We start from the raw sequence: 14,166 nt of genomic DNA, 5'->3' as shown, positions 1-14,166 counted from the left end.
AGCAGCTTGTTTCCAGTTATGTGTCATATTTCACAACATTTTGTTTGACTAGTTCAGAATCTTAAACTGGTGCAACCAATAAATCCCCTGGAAACAAGAAAACAGATCTCCTCTCCCGAATTTGTGTTCATATATGTTTTCCTTCGGGTTATATCATTTCTTTCACTCACTTGTTATAGAGAACGATGTCTGGTACCCATATGAGTTCGGACGGTACTCTTATGGAGGTCACGTTATCATAGTCAGATGGTTTCCAGCGAAGTTTGTAGTCATTCCACTCCTGAAGACATCCCGGCATGAGAGTATGATACATAGAATTCTTTACATCATAATAATGATTATTATATCTGCAAATTAGCATTCCAATTTACTGTGAAAACAACACATTTCCGCATTTACATACAGCATGTCAGATGCTATGACGGGTAAATGCAGGGAACTCAGTTCCCCCAGAAGGAGCAACAAAGAATCAGTTAATTTTGTACTCTAACACTCACCTGTTTCAGCCACACATTGGTTGTCATCATTTGGTTCTTCTCATCCTGAGACAGAAGGGAGAAGGAGAATCAGACATATGCAGGCAGCGAAAGAACCAGTGAACACTGGCTTGAGTCCAGGAGAATATGGTCTGAGTCCAAGACTCAAGGCCGCTCTAGTGAGCAGCAAACTTCCACTCGATATCAGGATGATGTGGAGATGCTGCTTTGATGGTTTACATAATTTAGTTATCACATATTTCCTTAAGCAGCAGTTTTATAAATAGGCAGATATATATATATATATATATATATATATATATATATATATATATATATATATATATATATATATATATACTGTACATATATAGATTCAAGATTCAAGAAGAGGTTTATTTGCCACATACATACGTTCATATGTATATACAGTGATTGCAGTTCATATTTGCACGCACAGGACGTTATGCACAATAGTTACTAAACCAAACATATATAAATACACACAGTATATATGTGTAGAGTGTATGTATATTTATGTTTGCATATATATATATATATATATATATATATATATATATATATATATATATATATATATTTGCTATATATATATATTTGCTGCCCCCTTATAAAACTAGAGAGAGAGAGAGAGAGAGAGAGAGACAGAGAGAGAGAGAGAGACAGATTGACAGTGTTATTTACTCACCACATCAATGAGCTGTGCTATGGAAAGTCCAAACTTCACGATGACCACGTCTGAGATGTTTGGCACGGGCCTAGACCACTTGTTGTACCCGATGAACAGCTTCTTGAAGAGCTCCTCCTCTGAATGCGAGTGGGTCTTCTCATGACAAAGAACTAAATAAAATGGAATTGCTCATCGAATTACTCAAATAGAATCGTCGAGCTTGCACAACTCCAAAGATGAACCCATTCAAAAAAGTTGAGGCACGGTGGGGGGGTGACATCATTACCAACATCCCTCGAAAGCATCGGTTTCCACGGAAGACCTTTCCCGGAAAAAGCTTACGACACGCCTCGACATCTTCAGCTCGGGCTTTGATCTTTTTGATCTCAGCTCTGCGTGCGGGCAACAAAATCTCCACGGGCAGAAACTGTAAAAATCACTCAGCCCTCTGTGGCCTCTGCTGCAGCGCTGTGATTCCCACAATCCCCCCCCCGCCCCCCCCTGTCCTGTTGCGGTGTCGCAGTGAAGGTCTCGAGACGGGGACAAGTCGACCGAAGTAACTTTCCGTACTTTTTGCTTGTGAGCTGGGAAGTAGATAGGAATCCCCCCTCCTGCGGGGATTACGGTCCGCCTCCTCATCCTCTAATCAGATTCAATTACACACATCATTACTTGCCAGTGCTAAGTGGAGGTGACTTAATCCCTCCGTATCGAAGGGTGTTTGTTGTTCAGCTGCCACACAACTGTCTGTCACCCCACGAGTAGGAGTGGAGCCAAAAACAATTAACTGACATCTTTCACCTGAGCAGAGGCAGAATACTGCTGACATTGGTGTGTGTGTGTGTGTGTGTGTGTGTGTGTGTTGGGTGTGTTTTGGATGTATAAATCTCTGTAACTAATTAAATCCCCCGTTCGTATCGTTAAATAAGCCAGAGTCGTGCATGGTAATACGACAGATCTCCACTGTTGAACCAGTATCCATCTTTAACTTGTGATTGACTAATTAATGCTGTGCAAGATCTGGGGTTTTTTTTTCATGAAAAAGTAACATATCGTATTTGTTCTAGTAAACGCAGTTTACGCAGTTATTTGTTGGGGAATCATGCCTTTCGCCTCCTGAATTGTTATCGACAGTGTCGGCCGATAAGAGTGCCAGTGTCAAGAATCTTGACATGAGAACTTGGATTTGCCAGCGTCTAGCAGAAGACCCGCTCTCTGCGCCAGGACAGCATCATTACACGCAAGCGGGCAAAACAGCTATGACGACCACACCGACAACTCATTAGAACTTAATAAATGAGGCATAACCAGAGTGGCAGATTCCAGCGTGAGGTCAAAATGGCATGTTAACAGTGCAAATCAAATGAAGTTATTTATTGGCCATGCTGATTCCATATCTGTGTATCTTCAGAAATGATCCAGCCCAGTGATTCTCTTTTTCATATCAAGGACCCTCAATTTGATAGGTCATAGACTCATTTAAAATGATTTTGTCTCTGGGAGCTTAATGTTAGATTTTTATTGTTATATACCCGTCTGTACTATAGTTAGGGAGATAACAGTGAAAATATGATTTTATAAAAATAAAAAAAATCGTTATTCTACATTCTCTTGTGGTTCTGACACCTTGTAAATTAAATAACGTTTAAAGTTTAACTATTAATAATTATGCCAGGGACCTCTTGGGGGTCCCCAGACCCCACGTTGAAGGACCGCCGGTCTAGAAAATTTTGGAAAGCCCCACATAATGTAATTTAAGATTCTACAATACACCCTTAGAATCTCAAATTGTCTCTAAGCAACACAAATGTGTAACAGATTGTGTACACGCTTGAAATGTACTTTAAAGGAGTTACAGTATTATGTGACATACAACTGTAACTATCGTTCAGTAAATCTGTCTGATTATCAGTGCATGTTAGAGTCACGACCAACCGATAGGATATGTACAAATGAATAAATGAAGCGGCATTTAAATGGGGGCTTTAGAAATCAGCTAAGACACACTCTGAGTACGATAGATATTCAACAGATTGTGTGCAAGTTTGAAACGTACCTTTCCCGATTTGTGCAGTACGAGTCGCATCATAGAAATAGTGCCGGGTTCATTGTTCCTAATCACCAATGATACACGCACGCACGCACGCACACACACACACACACACACACACACACACACACACACACACACACACACACACACACACACACACACACACACACACACACACAGTGGCTCATCTGATATTATGCATGATGTCCATCCATGACAGACAACACTGTGTGTGTGTGTGTGTGTGTGTGTGTGTGTGCGTGCGTGTGTGTGCGTGTGTGTGTGTGTGTGTGTGTGTGTGTGTGTGTGTGTGTGTGTGTGTGTGTGCGCTCATCTGTCCGCCCGGCTGCAGCGCACAGATGTGGCTCCTGACACAAAAAACGCAGCAAAGGCGTCGCAGATCAAAGGCTCCTGGCAGCGGGGAGCAGGAACCCCCGTCACACCTACCGTGCTGCGGCCAAACGGCCTGGCCCGGCATCCAGCCGCACGGTGCCCGGGGGCCGGTCCGCGGCTCCCCTGCTCCGGATGCTTTGGACTCTTTCGCAGGGATCGCGGAGTCCAAGACGCGCGGCGCGGGACCGAGCGCACGGAAAGCGCGACGTGCAGTAAAACCGGAGCGACGTCGCTCACTGTAAAACACTCTGACGCGAAGCCCCAATAACAGGTGAGTGGAGCGGTTTTGGGAAACTAACCCGTGAGCTTAACGTTTTCCAGGTATCTGCCTCGTAGCTGGCACTTAATTAGGGGGAGAGAGAGAGAGAAAGAAAAAAAGCACAAAATAACGTTGAAAATAAAATATAAAAACAACCCACACACCTTCAATATGGGGAGGGAAGGGCGACATCGGCCAAATCAAACATGCCGATATTTTGAGACGGCGTCGATAACTTTCCGATACGTTCCACGCGTGACTATTGGTGCTTTCATACGAAATATGTGAGAAACACCCATAAGTGATGTGGATAATGGGAGCAAGCGGGTGCGACGGTGAGAACAGCCTCGAACAATCTCCGAAGTTCACAAAATGTCGTTTCGTTTAACCGAACGATCACGATACAACAGTACGATAACAACAACAACAAGAAATGAAAATCAAATCCAGAGGGTATCCCGTCTCATAGCGGCGTCGATATCGTATCCGTGTCTCGCAGTGAAAGAACTTACTTGTTTCGCACAAGAGGAGCCTCCAGAGAACAGCCGCCCGCACCCAGAACAGGTGGTTGCATCCGTACTTCATGGTTTGCAGCTGGAACCTGCGCGTCCGTTCCTCCACACACGCTATCTTCAGACAGTGCCACGCCGGGGGAAAGTGTCATCTTCGTGGCGTGGGGAGCACGGCGGGACAACCCGACGACGGGGGGTTATAGTTTGGATGTCGCCTCTTATGTTGGAGGGCGGGGGAGAAGCGTGACGTGGCCGAATAACTTTGGGGTGCTCTTTGTTGCTGCTGGGGAGAAGTGATCCGCCTTCCCACCCTGGTTTTACATATATTAAATCTGAGGTCCCATATGAGGTTCCTTCCTACCCTGATTTTAAATCTGAGGTTCCTTCCTACCCTGGTTTTACATATGAGGGTCCTTATGAGGTTCCTTCCTACCCTGGTTTTACATATGAGGGTCCTTATGAGGTTCCTTCCTACCCTGGTTTTACATATGAGGTCCCTTATGAGGTTCCATCTTACCCTGGTTTTATATATGAGGTTCCTTCCTACCCTGATTTTACATAATGAGGTCCCTTATGTGGCTCGTTCCTACCCTGGTTTTACATATGAGGTCCCTTATGAGGTTCCTTCCTACCCTGGTTTTATATATGAGGTCCCTTCCTACCCTGGTTTTATATACGAGGTCCCTTATGAGGTTCCTTCCTACCCTGGTTTTATATATGAGATTCCTTCCTACCCTGATTTTACATAATGAGGTCCCTTATGAGGCTCGTTCCTACCCTGGTTCTACATCTGAGGTCCCTTATGGGGTTCCTTCCTACCCTGATTTTACATAATGAGGTCCCTTATGAGGTTCCATCCTACCCTGGTTTTACATATGAGGTCCCTTCCTACCCTGGTTTTACATATGAGGTCCCTTCCTACCCTGGTTTTACATATGAGGGTCCTTATGAGGTTCCTTCCTACCCCGATTTTACATATGGGGTCCCTTATGAGGTTCCATCTTACCCTGGTTTTATATATGAGGTTCCTTACTACCCTGATTTTACATAATGAGGTCCCTTATGAGGCTCGTTCCTACCCCGGTTTTACATATGAGGTCCCTTATGAGGTTCCTTCCTACACTGGTTTTATATATGAGGTCCCTTATGAGGTTCCATCTTACCCTGGTTTTATATATGAGGTCCCTTATGAGGTTCCATCTTACCCTGGTTTTACATATGAGGTCCCTTCCTACCCTGGTTTTACATATGAGGGTCCTTATGAGGTTCCTTCCTACCCCGATTTTACATATGGGGTCCCTTATGAGGTTCCATCTTACCCTGGTTTTATATATGAGGTTCCTTCCTACCCTGTTTTACATCTGAGGTCCCTTATGGGGTTCCTTCCTACCCTGGTTTTACATATGAGGTCCCTTCCTACCCTGGTTTTACATATGAGGTCCCTTATGGGGTTCCTTCCTACCCTGGTTTTACATATGAGGTCCCTTCCTACCCTGGTTTTACATATGAGGTCCCTTATGGGGTTCCTTCCTACCCTGGTTTTACATATGAGGTCCCTTCCTACCCTGGTTTTACATATGAGGTCCCTTATGGGGTTCCTTCCTACCCTGGTTTTACATATGAGGTCCCTTCCTACCCCGGCATTAATATGAGGTCCCTTCCTATCCTGGCTGTATGAAGTCCCTTCATACCGTGTCATGAAATGTGAGTTCCCATCCTATCCTGATTTTGAATCTGAGGTCCCTTACTATCCTAGGCGTATGGGGTCCCTTCATACTTTAAACCTTTTAACCCCACCAGGCAAACATATCTCTCTCTCTCTCTCTCAACATCTGCTGATCAAATCCGCACTAATCCACTAATTCCAGTGGAAAAACATGTGATAGCTATTTATATTTGTAGATATACCTTGTTTGAGCAATTTAGTTTGTACACACTGATTCCCAGTTCCCTGTCACGCACACACACACACACACACACACACACACACACACACACATACACATACGCACACGCACACGCACAGGCACACGCACGCACGCACGCACGCACACACACACACACACACACACACACACACACACACAAACACACAAATAAGCAACAGAGATGAAGGATAACACATGCACAACTGATAAGAAAACCAGGACCAATATAAATTCGGCTGGTTTGCTTATTTTGTAAATTAAACAGTGTATTATTTTTGTAATCGGTCCATTAGGAAAATAATGTCCTTGCTTTATATATATATATATATATATACAGTATATATGTATAAATTATATATATATATATATTAATAATAGCTAGAGGGCAAACTGAGGATAAAATATATTTTCATTATTAAGTCAAAGGAGAAACAAGTATTAAAATGAGTATAGATAGAGGTTGTGAGAGAAGATGCAGGAGACGCAGGAAACAGAGCAATGAAATAAAGAAACAAAAAGCAGAATTTCGGTTTGCTGATATCATTTAATTAACATATAGTAACATGTATATCAAGTCTATAATGCATATTTTATTATTGCAAAACATGAAAATACTATTATTTCCATGACAAGGTGAAGCGTATAACACAATATACACAGTACTGGCCGTGAAGTCTATGAGCTTGAGTAGGTAAACCTAGTCAGCTCTGGGATAATGGAAGCAAAAAGTAATTCCTGATAACTGTTCAGAAAATAAACCCCTATTAATCTTTCATTGATCAATAATCACCAGGAGATACATTTTTGGAATAAAATTGATTTTGATTAAAGGTTTTATAGTAAGAAGTCTGTGTTTTGTATATTCCTTAAAACAGTGCAAGGCTAATGGTATTCTATTTTTCTGGTATTTTTTGTCTTTATCAGCATGTGTTCATGTCAAATTTATTTCACAATGACCTGTCCTCTCGTGTTTGTGGAACTCTAATATGTTAGCACTAAGACACAGGTTATTTGAAATTATTTTCAGTGGCAAGCAGTTCATCACATTACACTGTATTTCCTACCATAACCCATCAGAACCAAGTCCTTGAGCGGTAATCACATGGATGGGCTTTACTTCTCAAACAATGACAAGCTTATCCCTGCCTCCATCCTTGCCCTTGAACCTAGATTGTCATGCCATTTATTTTTATAGAGCAAACCAAGAGTGCGGTCGGACAGCCATCAGAGCACAATCTGGAATAGTTTTTCTTGACAATCCACCCACTACAGTTGTCATTTCTCACTTCACTAAAGACATATACTGTAAAGTCTGGATGGAAATATGTTATTGCACTTTATGCAGTCAAACCTTATACAAACTATACAACTAACTCTTGAACTAAAGGAAAATTAACTTAAATTAACTAACGCTGGTTCCATTACATTCATATTAGTCAGTGTCCTTCTGACTTTTAAGTCTTAACTTTTAAGTGACTTATTACAACTTTGTACCACTTTTTTTAGGGATCATTGAATGAAAAGTATTTTTAATTCTTGTTTTTTGGGGGTTTTTTTTACGTCACATTAGATCGGAGCTTACATAATTCTAACGTATTGGCTTCCCTGTCTAATGTTATTTTTTGGCTATTTGACTTAAAAACACTAAGTATCATGGTTGCTGAAATTGCCTAGCTTGACACAAAGTAACAACAGTTGTAAAATTACAAGGCACACTACAGGGTTTTCACATGAATTATTATTCATTTTTGACCCTCAAACAGGTGGCAAAAAAATCGAATGCAGCATCACCCTAAAGAGGATGGCACATGTGAGAGGTGCACAACACCTTCTTTTAATTCCTTAGTGATGAATACTGAGTGTGTTTTTCAGCTGCTTGGTGAATGAAGCATGCAGGGCCAGCGATGAGCTCTCCAACCTGCTGGCGATGTCTGCTGCAGCACGAAGCATCCCTTCAAAGGCCAAAGACGCCTCCGTGATTCTGCTTGGGAAAGCGGTCACCATCAGCAGTGGGGGTGAGAAGGACAGAGGAACAGTCAGACAGAGAGAGAGCAGGATCAGATGGAGTTACTGTGTGGAGAGAGAGAGAGTCTGTAGAAGGAGAAATGGGAACCTGATTCATGCCATCTACGTATGTGGCAAAGATTGTTTGGGACTGTTTGAAGTCCAGATTGAGTTTTGAGAGAGCCATTGAGAGACTCTTGTTTGTAATATTTAGAGCTGTTATGATGCATCGGCAGTGGTCAAAGATCGTTTCATGAAAGCAAAGGGTAAACATATCAGACTAAGTGAAGAGCAAAGGAAGAAAACAATGGAAACTATTCACTGCAAAAAAATATGCACTGCAAAATTGTAATATGCTTAAAGGGACAAAATATCAAAAGAGGAATTGACAGCATTTTGTGAAACTTTAAATTTCTAATTTTTAATTATTCTTCAGTCTTACTGTTTGTAAGCACTTAGTAAGATATTTTGAAGAAATGCCAAAGTGTGTTATTGTGTTGGAGTTCAATAAACTAAATAGTTGTCAACAATCAACTGAAAGGGACCATTTTATTTTTCAATAACGGTTTGAATTGAGATACCTGTGAGTCATGGTCATTATTTTCAGCTCTCTATCCATACACACATTCACACTTTCAAAAACAATTGTCAGTTAACACTTGACTCACTTTTGCATCCCGTCATGGGCCGTTGTGACCTCCCCTTCCAATTGCTTTTCTAGGTCCTCTGCAGCCTTCTGCACGACCCCTTGGCAGCTGATGTGGTCCTCCCTGATTCCAATAACATTCTCCTCGATGACATCTGCATATCTCTGATTGCCCACCTCCGACCCCACAAACTGCACAAGGTTCTCTATGACCGCCTGGTTGCCATGTTGGATGGCCTTCAGGTATGCCAGCTTTTCTTTTTGGAGCTTAAGCCGCCGAGCATAGGCTGTGTTTGTGTTGAAGTGGACAGAGCATTTGTCTAGGTTGGACTCATAGAGGTGTGTCGGCGAGGGCAACGGTGAGGGTGTGACTGATGCTGGAGGAACCCATGCGTGGTTATATGACATCCTTGCGGGTTCATCGCCAGCTGCTAGAGAAGTGGTGTTGCTAAGGGCAAGCGTTGCCACAGACATGTCAGAGCCCGAACCCCAGTCACCATCCCCACTTTGGCAGAGGGTTGGTTTAGCGATTGATAGCCATACCAAGACACCAAGCATCCAGCAGGACCACATGGTGACCTGCGGAGAGGAAGAAAGAGGTACATTTCAACCTTTAATTGTTTAATTGATCCAGTTAAGGGACCATACCGGTGACAAATTGAGTTTTAGCCCATTTACCAGTCAGCACACATATATTACATTACCCCTGACCACTTTCATGATCATACAGTAGCTAAAATGTAATTTATTTTAATAACGTCTCTAGTGAGGAACCTACCTTAAGATTACTACAGTAACACTGGTATTGTCAAACAAACTTAATTTGTATTTGTATTTTGCATTTGTTAATTCTATTCCAAAAGGTGGAAACGCCATTGTTTTCAACAAATACAATTGGCAAAATTAACTACCTGTATGTTCTATATGGAGATGCCATAAGAGCAATAAAATACATTACATATGGCATAAAATGCATTATATAAAAGCAATGAAGAATAAAGCATAGACAGGATACAATCACAGATGAAAGGTTGAAGTGCAAAACTATGTGTAAAAACTAATCTATGCAGTTGTGGCACATTCAACAATCAGAGCTTCTACACTCAGTTTCCTGAGCCATCAGACATAAACACAGAAAATAAATGTTTATATGATTCAGATTCATGAATCCAAAGAATGACAGGCTGATTATTATCCTTATACTGTACATGCAGGGCAAGGTCCGCTGTCCACTTGGAGTCCCCCAGAGATGTTTAAGACATAGGAGCTTCATATTTTATGCATCCTTTCATTAATTCACACATACATTCAGGCTTAGTAATATGCACCAAGGAATCCTACGGTATCAGTCAGCAAGCTGAGTTGCACACCATTCCCATACCAGATATTTCTCATGGCTTCCACTCTCCCTTTTCCTTCTATCAGTGCACTATTCAAGTGGGAGCTAAGTGGAATTATTTTACCAGTAAAAATGTGATATCACCCTAAGCAGTTACTCTCAAACAATTCTGTTGTTTTAACGTGAATTGTACCCTTTCACCAGTTACTTCAAGAGTGGTACGTCAAATTAATGATAAAGTTGTCTGCTGCTTAGGACACACCTTTGAGTCTAGCAGCTGTACACATTTGTCATGTTTTTGTTTTTCGTCTTTTTTTTCCAATTTATCTTTGTCTACACGAAAAAAAAAATCCCGAAGCACTAACAAGCGCATAATTGGTCAAGGACTTTCGTTAGCCGTGGCAGTTCCTTGAGTGTTGATGCCAGTAATGACAGTATTTTGACTCCTAGTCCAAATAATAACAGCAGACAATAGCACGATACAATTGCCAGTCTAAAGGCTGTATTGGAAAAGTTGTATACAGAGAAAGGACAAAGGAGCGGAAAGAAATGTCTTTCTTGAAATGGAAACAAACTTACTTCTACAGTTTGATGTCATTGAGCTAATATTTTCACCAACAGGAATCACACGTTTTTCAAACATAACGAAGATGCATTGTAAATACATTCATTTCAATGGTCTGGGATTCACGCTATACTGACACACTTTCTGGATTCCATGAATTGTGTTTGTTTGGTGTTATCTTGTACATATTGAAGCTGTTATAATTATATTGCACTTTGAATCTCTGTTGTCCGAAGGATTACAGGATCAGTAATAACAGAGTTTGTCTTCTACATTTATGCGAAAACATGGCACAATGACTGAGTTGACTTTCTCAATGTTTGCAGTACAATACTTCACAATACTTGTCTTTCTACCAAAGCTCATCAGCACTCTTCAACATCTGGAAACAAACATGAAACCAATCTTCAAAATCAGGGGGGCTAGAAAAAGTTCAGCAACTTGCTTTTTCTTTTTCCTCATTCATCAGTTACCAAGTTGGTTTGGTTTTACAGCGGACCTGGACCATTTTACCATATTTTTACATTTTATTTTGAACCAACAGCAATTTAACTTTGAAGACGACTAACAAAAAAAATGAATGCCGCGCTATATTTGTGAACATCTCTGTAAAAGTGCATAGATGAGCTCCTGTCTGTCCACAAGTCGTAAAACGACCAAGTGTTGGCTACTCCCTCATGCTCTCTCTCTCTCTCTCTCTCTCTCTCTCTCCTCTGTTTCTAATTACCATAAAAGTTGACTTCAGAAACATTATAAAATCTTTGGCAACAAAACCAAAGACAAATCTTTTAAAACTGGACTAACTAACTCCATTTTTTATGTATTGTTGAAGAGGGATGAGTGCTTCGTCCTACAGAGGCTTAACAAGAATATGAACTTCTCTGCTGGTGTTAAAGGAAAAAAAAAACATTGCTTTGTCACAGTAAACATCCAACCTAATTAGGATTTGTTATTGGTACAATTTAAATGTCACATAGCTCATTTACTTGTGTTTACAAAAACAGCTAAATGAACATAGTACTTGTCAGTCTGCCTCCTAATTAAGATATCAACAGTCTGTCGATTTATTTCACTCAATCTTTCCTCAATCTTTTATTCCTTGCATATTTTCACTTTGGAATCAGTGGCCGATGACAATGACAAGTCATATTCACAACATAGTGAAAGACATTTTAAAAACTTGAATTACTATATAAAATAGATTATTTTTCTTTGCGTTTTAGCTTTTATCTAAATATACGGTATTTCTTGTCTTGGAAAACTTAACGCAAAATGACCAAATCCATCAATGAATCTTTTATTTTGTTTAAACTGCTCTTTTAAAACAGAACCTCGATGCAGGCAGTTACAAACCTGCAAGCCAAACAACTGAACACGAATCTGTTTCATTTTAAAATTAACTTTATAGCATCTGTGTTGAATTGAAATAGCAGCACTCAAAGGCACAAGTCAGACACATTTAATGACCTTTCCTAAAAGCCATGACAAGCTAAAAGCTCCTCTATATCTCGAATGGGCAGTGGCAAATGCCTTTGTCTTCGGAAAATATCTGTACGTTTCCCCCCCTGTTCTCATACGGTTTGCCTCAAATGGTGTTAGTTTTACAAACTATCAACGGCCCCTGGGAACCTTTTCGGCGTTAGCTGGAAAAATTCCAGCATTATGCAGTGGCTCTTACAACCTGGGTTTTCCATTGGATTAAAATAGCCTGCCTGCAAAAGTAAGGCAATCCACTTTGACTGTTTCAGATCGAAACGCATGTCTGCAGTTGCCCCTAATCCGAAAACAATGCCTTATTTGCTAGTTGAAAAAAAAAAAAAGAGAAAGAATTCTGAAATTCACTGATTTAGGTGGCAGTTTTAGTTTTAATAGTCCAAAACGCAGGCCTTACATATGCGTTTGTTGAATGTAAAATAAGTTTTGTACTCCATGAAAAGAGTTGCACAGTCATTTTGAATGGTGCATTGGTATATTGATATTGATTAAGTGAGAGAGTGAGAGAGTTTGAGGCGCAGCTCGCTATAGCCCCAACAGGTGTGCATCACAGGTGTCACATAACTCAACCGATTGAATGTTCCTATGACAACAAGCACTTAGGACAAAAATATCACTGCTTTCTGACCAAAATGACAAGGCCTTGCAAGGTCAGTAAAGATGTATTATTGGAAAGGGACAGAAAGAAATCAGAGCGACAGTGACAGGTTTGTGCAAACACACACACACACACACACACACACATGCATGTATGCAAGCACGCACGCACGCACGCGCACACACACACACACACACAATGTATATAAAAAACAGTTATCGGCATTTGTTAACTGATTTTAAGTGTAGACATTAAATTAAGTATAATAATCAATATGAATATATATTAAAAAAATATATATATATATATATATATATATATATATATATATATATATATATATATATATATGTATACGTGTATATAGACAGTTTATAAATATATACTATATATATGAATATATAGTATGAATCTTGACACCACTGAGCAGAAGGATTTTTATAATCTTCAAATCAGTTTGTTTTACAAATACAATGTGTGTTTATAGCGTTTAGGCACACTTAAAGGTCAAAGTAAAAGTTGTCTCATAAAAACAAAAAACTTACCTAACTCCAGTAACTTTTCACAGTTAAATTCTCAGTAACATCCAGTCTTTTAAATGAAATAAAAAAATGAAATATGGCACTATTCAGAAGCACACAGAGCTAATACTCACTCTGTTTCCTTTCTCATTTCAGAGAAAAACCTGCAGACACGCGCACACCACACACCACAATTAGGGTTTGGCTGGAGAGTGTGGTAGTCTGTGCGCCCCTGTCTGCTGCTGGGAGGGAAGGGGAGGGGATGTTTGGAGAGAGGGCTGAAACTCAATGATTTCTTTCTTTGCAGTGGGAAAGGGGCTGGAAGAAGGAGGGGTGGATACGGGGCGTAATCGAGTTCACATCTGTGCCCTTTGATGGGGAACAGACAAGGTTCCATAAGTTTAGGGGGAAACCTTTATATGACTATGACAAAAGCAAAAGCAACAGAAAGCTATGAGCAAAAGCAGCAGTCATGGACTTCAAAGCAAAGGATTAACATTTTACAGTAAATAGGTACATATACAGTACAGTAGTAAACTTTGCTGCTAAAGCAGATTGGAGTCACACACCTATAATTATAGTAATTTATGAAAAATGTGGTTTTGAAAACACAGTAACAGAGAGTGAGTAAGGAGGTGCAGATCAAAGTGTGACAACAGCTTTTATTGTACTTTTGTATTTTACCCC

At 40.5% G+C, this 14,166-nt stretch overlaps 1 protein-coding gene across 2 annotated transcripts; it reads right to left on the bottom strand.

Moving 5' to 3' along the window:
- Positions 1–6,905: 6,905 nt before the first annotated feature.
- Positions 6,906–13,620, bottom strand: LOC307246037 (uncharacterized protein). Of its 2 annotated transcripts, none has more exons than XM_080021822.1 (3): positions 13,504–13,620; positions 8,985–9,541; positions 6,906–8,296 (listed from the first exon to the last, which is right to left on the bottom strand). In XM_080021822.1, the coding sequence occupies exons 2-3, from the start codon at positions 9,533–9,535 to the stop codon at positions 8,155–8,157; spliced, it is 693 nt and encodes a 230-aa protein (XP_079877948.1). In that variant the 5' UTR covers positions 9,536–9,541; positions 13,504–13,620; the 3' UTR covers positions 6,906–8,154. The 2 variants fall into 2 exon arrangements, with proteins under 2 accessions (XP_079877948.1, XP_079877949.1); XM_080021823.1 differs by having other exon boundaries at positions 6,906–8,293.
- Positions 13,621–14,166: the final 546 nt, after the last annotated feature.

Source organism: Zeus faber, assembly GCF_960531495.2.
Source record: "Zeus faber genome assembly, chromosome: 2".
NCBI lineage: Eukaryota > Metazoa > Chordata > Actinopteri > Zeiformes > Zeidae > Zeus > Zeus faber.
Note: the sequence above shows the minus strand (reverse complement) of the source record. Positions and strands in the feature narration are given on the sequence as shown.